This window comes from Prunus persica, chromosome G1 (genome assembly GCF_000346465.2).
Source record: "Prunus persica cultivar Lovell chromosome G1, Prunus_persica_NCBIv2, whole genome shotgun sequence".
NCBI lineage: Eukaryota > Viridiplantae > Streptophyta > Magnoliopsida > Rosales > Rosaceae > Prunus > Prunus persica.
In genome coordinates this window covers 8,000,937-8,007,901 of record NC_034009.1, presented here as the reverse complement: position 1 = coordinate 8,007,901, position 6,965 = coordinate 8,000,937, and the positions used below count along the sequence as shown (strand labels likewise).

Sequence of the window (6,965 nt, the reverse complement as noted above, 5' to 3'; positions counted from 1 at the left end):
ATTACAATTATATTTGCATTCAGACCAAAAAAAACAGGAACCTAATAATACAAAGGATAATATTGAACATCAAATATGCCTTAGAAACCAATTCTATGTCGCATCTTTCAGAAATCAGAAAATCCACGAGAAGGAACCTCCTTCGCAATCACAACGTCGTACTCCGGATCGAAGAAGTTTTCAACTCCATGAACAATGAGTCGTCCATTGTTGAAGATAACCCAGTCTGTGACTTTGACTTGGTTAAGAGAAGGGTTTGATGCACCGGTGCCGGGTAGGGAAGTAACAACAAGAGGATGACCCGGAAGAAGAGTTTCGACTTTGGAACCAAGATGAAAAGATGCCTCCATGGTATGTGGGTCGATCTTGAATGGCACAATATGGTACTTGAGGAGCGTCAATGGAGGAGGCTGAGGATACTTGGAGTTAAAGAAAGCTTGGTCTTGAGGACAAAAGAGGGTAAGAGTGGTGCTGTGGTTGATGAATTGGGTTCGGATCAAAGGCTCAAGAACAGTTTCTAGGGTTAGTGCCATGGCACGATAGCCTTTGTGAGAGAGTACAGCTGACACCCAACCAAGATTTATGGCTGATGATTTGGGTTGGTGTATTTGTTGATACGGTTGGGCACCTTGAATGGTAATAAAGAGAGTTGAAGATGCAAGTAGAAGGAGAAAACATGATATCGCAAACTTGGAAGCCATGGGAGAAGAAAACAAAGAAGGCAAAGCTGCTGGGTTGCTATATATAATTGCTTGCGTCTATAGGATCTGAGTGTGTGAAACGAAACCTGAAGGGTGAGGCTATATATACTGATTGCTATCCTAATCCCAATCCCATAGAGATTTCTACTCCTTTTTCTTTTCAAACAAATATTAATTTACTTGTGTTTATCTCAATATCAATATGAACCTTCTCCGAAACCAACGTACGTTGTGTAGTAGTTTTTGTTTTTTTCATTTTTTTTCAATATGGGGAGATGCCACAAATTTGAAAACCCTCCAAATTGATTAAAATTAAAAAATTATATATATTAATTTATTCAACATAATGGGTTTAAACTTGGACATTTTATATATTTTTTATTATAGAATCTTTCCTATTGAGAGGGGCGATAGCACACTACTACATGTATACTAAGACTTGAACCCATAACCTTATCCGAGGGAGCAATTGCTCCAAACAACTAAAGTTGTATGGGAGATTAGGTTGTAAATTTAGGTTTCTTTTGGAAAATAAATAATATTTAATACAACAAAGACAAGCACCAAAATTAGGTTGTAGAATTGTATGTCGTTTAGGACTTCTAATAACATTTTGATAAACGAATGTATTTCGTTTTCCGAAAGAAAATGAAATCCTTTTACGGATTTTGATTAAACCAGGACAGAATTTGGAAGACCGCCTTGTTAGTATGTACGTATATATATATATATATATATATATATGCTTCACCCTCGTCAGGTTTTGTTTCACCAACAAATCCCTCACAACACTTATCCCTTGTGTTGCGCGCAATGGCTTCCAACTTTGCATTCTTTTATCTTCTTCTACTTCTCTCTTCAACTCTCTTCATAACCATTCGAGCCGCCCGACCCTACGAACAACCAAACCAACCCAAACCATCAGGAGGAATCAGCGTTGATTTGGTATCAAGCGTGCTCTCTGACAAAGGGTATCATGCCATGTCACTAACCCTAGAAGCCGTTCTTGAGGCTTTGACGCCAACCCATTTCATAAACCACAACACCACTCTTACCCTCTTTTGCCCTCAAGACCAAGCTTTCTTGAACTCCAAGTATCCTCGGCCTCCCTTGACACTCCTCAGGTACCATGTTGTGCCATTCAAGATCGACAAAGATACCATGGAGGCAACTTTTCATCATGGTTCCATGGTTGACACTCTTCTGCCTGGTCATCCTCTCGTTGTTACTTCCCCAACTGGCACCGGCAGATACGCTTCTCTTAACCTAGTAAAAGTCACTGAATGGGATCTTTACAATGATGGACGACTGATTATTCATGGGGTTGAGGACTTCTTTGACCCCGCTTTCCAAATACTGAGATATCCAATATACGACGTGATTAACATTCAAGAAAATCCTCGAGAAGGATTTTCTATGCTGAAAGATGCACTAGAGATTATTAGCTTGTTTATCTTGCTAGCACTGGTGGCTGTTTTCACTTATGTACTAATTCGTTCATTTATTTTTCCTCAAAAGCCAAGGGATGGAGAATATGCACTTTTGTATTAAGGTTCTTGTTGTTTGAGTTTTATTTGTCCCTTGGTTTCTTCTTGTAAGTCCTTATGTATTGACGGTTTTAAGTCATATTATTTCCGAAGTTGTAACAAACATAATCAATAAGTTAATCTTTTGGAATAGTCCTACTATTGCACCGGAAGTTATGCGTTCAAATTTTCCCCTAATATCACCTCCGTCATTCTTCACCCAATATCGCTTGTATCATTCGTAAATTTTTTTTCCTTTTGCATTAGGCCACAAACTCACTGTTCTCTTGGGTTACAACAAAATTTGAAACTTATATCCCTTCCTCCTCAATCCATTGTTGTTTCGAATCTTATTTTGTGATAACCTAGGAACATATGAAATGCTTCAGATCATGGGTATAAATTATAACATGGACTATGAAAGCTTGGAACAATTTTTTACTTATATCTTCTTTTTCAAATGCATAGTGCTACTATATCTCCTGTCCAAATGCCAATAATTTATTTTTTGGACTTCAGCCTCAACCTGCAAACCAGAGGATGAATTATTTATAGGGCATGCATTCTCTTTCTATGATGTATGTGTGTTTATCGTACAAATTTTAAATTTATATCAATCGATCTTCGAGAACTCTTTCATTTACGTCGAGTAATCGTAAGTTTCATTAGTAAGAAGTATCGAAAATCGAAAAGATCTGGAGATACAATTAAAAACCCATTCTTCACCTATAGATTTGTAGCAGTCTTGCCCAAATGTGAAGGTGCATCTCTATCCATTGGCTAAAACAAATCCGATTTTGAATGCGTAGAGTAAGAAACAAGCAGAGCATGGGCATCCAAACCAAGACACATTTCTTGGCTATCTCCAAGTCGGAATTATACAGTTCATGTACTCAGCCAAGGTACTACAACTCAGCATCAAGAGAACTGGTTTAGAGCAAAAGCTGGTAACTCATTCTGAAAGTAGATTATCTACTTCTTGTCTTGACAAACTGGCCTCTTGAAGCCTTCTTCTCCATCTTTTCCCTCTTCTTCCGAGTCTTTTCATCCTCGACACCTCCCTAATTCACACATAAATGATACCAAATTACACACAATTTCAAATATAATATTCTGTCATGCAAATACAGAAGCAAGAGAGAGTACCTCTGAGCCTTGCGACATAAATCCTTTAATGAAACCCCATGATTTGTACACTCCAAAACCTGGGATCTGGAAACCAACAAAAGAAAGTGTAAAACCACCTATTTCTGTCCCTCTTACAGAAGTTATTTGAAAATTTTCCAAGGGAAAAAAAAAAAGGGAAAAAAAAGACCTTATCTTATAGCCATATTTGTCTGGTATCTCTAATCCTAAAATGTTATTATACATAAATCGAGTAGTCAAATTATGAGAATCTTTTAGTGACACCTTCTAAACCCATCAGATGAATTTCCTACAACAATACAGTTGCCAAAGACAAACTTTTGTGTTACTCATATAACAGCCTACTGCTCCACCGACAAATGATAAAAATACAGTAAAAAATACCAGGTTAGAATAGAAGGGTCATTTTAACCCGTCAAGGACCAAGTGACAGTGCTGCATGGGAGACTAGTCCAATTAAACCAAAGCAATATCTCCTTCTAAGTCAAAGCTAATACAGTGACTACTCTTCCTTATTCATGGCCCTTTTACAAAGAAGATTCTAGGTCACCTGGGGGTAGCCTCTCTTAATAGGTGATGAATGCCCACCTATTTGGAAAATATACAAGCAAGGTTCTATTGCAGGCATGTATGAATGCATGACAACAAGTAAAAACGTTAATCACATCTTACCAGCAGATAGGTGTACCAAAATTTTCCAGAGATTATGGACATGACTTGCACGAAGCTTGTGATGTAAATTACATCATGCATATACCTGCAAGACATGACCAACCAAAAGTCAAGATTTTACCATAAATCAAATGTGTTTGTGCATAGGCAAGCATGCTTACGTGCACGTGTACGCGTGTGCGTTTGTATTAATACCACAAGAATACATCCTACATTTCTACAGCATTCAAAAGTGCCAGGGATGCTAGATGTCAATAAAGTAGCATAGAACAGAGTCGGTTGTCGAAATATAAAATTGTATGGTTTAACTTATTCATTTGTTGCTGTGTTCCCAAAGAAGAGAAACACACTGTACTCCAACTGTTGCCACACTGCAAATCCTATAACTTATAAATAAAGTCTAACAGCTCTTAACGTTGAAAATAAATAGATTTTTCATTTTTAGTACTTCAAATGAACATAAATTACATAATTGAGTACCATACTTAATTAAGGACCCCAATAGAGCACATACCTCAAGGGTCAAAAATAGTTACAAGGGTATGCCTATAATTCGATAAGCGCCCAAAATTCAAACCCTTGGTATTATCCTATCTAAAGCATTGTCTGAAAGGAAATGAACAAGAAATGAAGGTCCTGCAAATAATAAGAAATATCACTGAAAATAAAGACATACCCACACACGCCACCAGTGGTCATATCAAAGCCACCATCTAGAAGTTCCCCATCATTGCCATAAGAAGGAGTTGCCATCTGGGCAAGTTGTTTATAGGGGATGTAATAAGCCAGGGATGTCAGAAGCAAAGCAACCCAATTTTTCCAGGTGAAAGTAGAATGGAAAATGAGCATCCTTAGCAACACATAAATAACCTACATCCATTAACATAACATCAACATCACTATACTCAATGGGTTTTGAAATAGAAATTATGATCACCAAATACACTCAGCGACGGAGCATTAATCATACATTACAGGCCACAATCAGGCGACGGAGATTCGCCATGTGCCGGCCGTTCTCTTCCTTACGCTTCTTTGCACCTTGATTTGCCATCTCTCTCTAATCTACTCTCTGTAAGAAAGAATGTAACCCTATCAAAATTGAGAATCCTCCTAGTTAAGAAGAAGAAGAAGAAGAGGAAAGTAAATAAAGTTATGTAATGGACGAATTTGACCCTTAACGAGTGAGCAGGTTAAGATGTAATCCATTTTGAAAGTAGGCAGGACTCGCCCCAGAAACCCATTAAAAATGGAAACAAAGCAAATACGAGCTCCATGTCATCAGAAGAAACGCAACAAAAATCACCAGAGCTGCAAGTACACGGAAATTCCCAATTTCTCAAAAATCCTCAACACAACTAACCTAATTACCAAAATTAAATAATCATCTTCATCATAAATCAATCAAAACAACTATTAACAGAAAGAACCACAATTGGCAAAGAGCAACTTAAATAATTTTCAAAAATCAACAATTTCAACTCCAAACCCAATTTAATCCTACTTCGACGTATATTTAAATATACGCAATATACGCATGTATCTATATAATATGCATTACATAGAAAGCTGTAATTAAAATGACATGGGTACATATAAGACATGAACAGATCTGTTTTTCCAAATTCAAAACAAAAAACCCAATTTAATATTTACTAAAACTAATGGAATTCAACAGGGGAAGCAAAATTAAGCAATTCCTTCTTCCTCTAACCTACTAAAGAACCCAACAACATATTCTTTAGAAAGAAAACTACAATCACAACTAATATCACAAAGAACATACATTAATCAGTAAGGTCACCACATGGTCCAAGCAATATTTAATATCAAGTGCATTTGAGGAAAACATACACTTTAGTATGAGGCCCCCTATATTCACCATCTTTTCATTCGTGTATAACTGAGAGTTGAAAAGACTTGGCGAAAATTAGAAAGCAATGTGGTTGGAGTTTGTACATATATTGACTTTCGTAGTGTTTTGATGTAGGTTTGGTAAATGAACCAAGCTAAAGCACATTTGTCATCTAGCTTACTTAATTCTTATCCACCGTGATAAACCAAACAATACAATTAGAATTTTTTTTTTCCCTGATTATTCATACAATTATACAGGATACTGATGCCTTCTCATTTACTACATTGCAAATTACTTAATATCTAAAAATTCAACCTATATGATAAACAGACTTAAGAAAATCAAGATTATATAGTTTTTCCCTTTTTCAATCATTCAAAGTTACAAATGAAACCAAAATAAATAAATAAATAAATATATATATATATATAAGACAAATATGAACATTTCACTACTCCCAACTATTTTCTCTTGTACTTGAGGAATTTTCACGGGATATCCCAATTAAATTTAAGAAAAAGCAGACCATGGGAGGAACCAAAAATCACAATAGATGATGGCACATATCCAGATTCAAGAATTGAAACCCACATTCAAGATTACAGGAATATTGAAAACCAAACATACAAACTCAGATTCAAGATTAAAAAACTCAGAAAAGTTAAATAAATAAATAAATAAAGCACTAATTGAATTTCCATAAACAAAAAACTCAAAATTCTACACAGAGGTGATTCAAGCCATAAAAATTGGTAGAAACCCACATAAAAAGAGCAACAAAAAAAAAAAAATTCCCCAACATATAGACGAATATCCCAAACAACAAAGAAGTATGTTTTCGAACAAGTCATGCCATCAAAATACAGAAAAAAAAAATTAATAAAAAACCAACATATCAATCTGCAAAAAATGGAACCCACGATGGTCCAGTAAAGAGAGAGAGAGAGAGAGAGAGAGAGAGAGAGAGAGAGAGAGAGAGAACTACCTGGGTTCGGCTGAGAGGGATGGGACAATTGATAAGAAGTTAAGCTGATTTTGGGAGGAAGACTATTCAGAGCAAGA

General features: G+C 36.1%; 1 protein-coding gene across 3 annotated transcripts; it reads right to left on the bottom strand.

The window, feature by feature from the left end:
* On the bottom strand, positions 2,818 to 6,965 carry LOC18790335 (transmembrane protein 208 homolog). 3 transcript variants are annotated; one of them, XM_020555730.1, is made up of 7 exons: positions 6,889 to 6,965; positions 5,221 to 5,356; positions 5,016 to 5,117; positions 4,722 to 4,915; positions 4,046 to 4,130; positions 3,374 to 3,439; positions 2,818 to 3,288 (listed from the first exon to the last, which is right to left on the bottom strand). In XM_020555730.1, exons 3-7 carry the CDS (start codon positions 5,097 to 5,099, stop codon positions 3,196 to 3,198), a joined length of 522 nt encoding a protein of 173 aa, XP_020411319.1. In that variant the 5' UTR covers positions 5,100 to 5,117; positions 5,221 to 5,356; positions 6,889 to 6,965; the 3' UTR covers positions 2,818 to 3,195. The 3 variants fall into 3 exon arrangements, with proteins under 3 accessions (XP_020411319.1, XP_007223584.1, XP_020411320.1); XM_007223522.2 differs by lacking the exon at positions 5,221 to 5,356; XM_020555731.1 differs by lacking the exon at positions 5,221 to 5,356 and having other exon boundaries at positions 5,016 to 5,137; positions 6,889 to 6,958.

Excerpts from the sequence above, each read along its gene's own strand:
- LOC18790335 (XM_020555730.1), bottom strand. The coding sequence starts at position 5,099 with ATGGCAAATCAAGGTGCAAAGAAGCGTAAGGAAGAGAACGGCCGGCAC. Across the intron at positions 4,916-5,015 it reads GCCTGATTGTGGCCTGTAAT|GTTATTTATGTGTTGCTAAG; the intron begins GTATGATTAATG and ends TAATGGATGTAG. Across the intron at positions 3,289-3,373 it reads TTATGTCGCAAGGCTCAGAG|GGAGGTGTCGAGGATGAAAA; the intron begins GTACTCTCTCTT and ends TGTGTGAATTAG.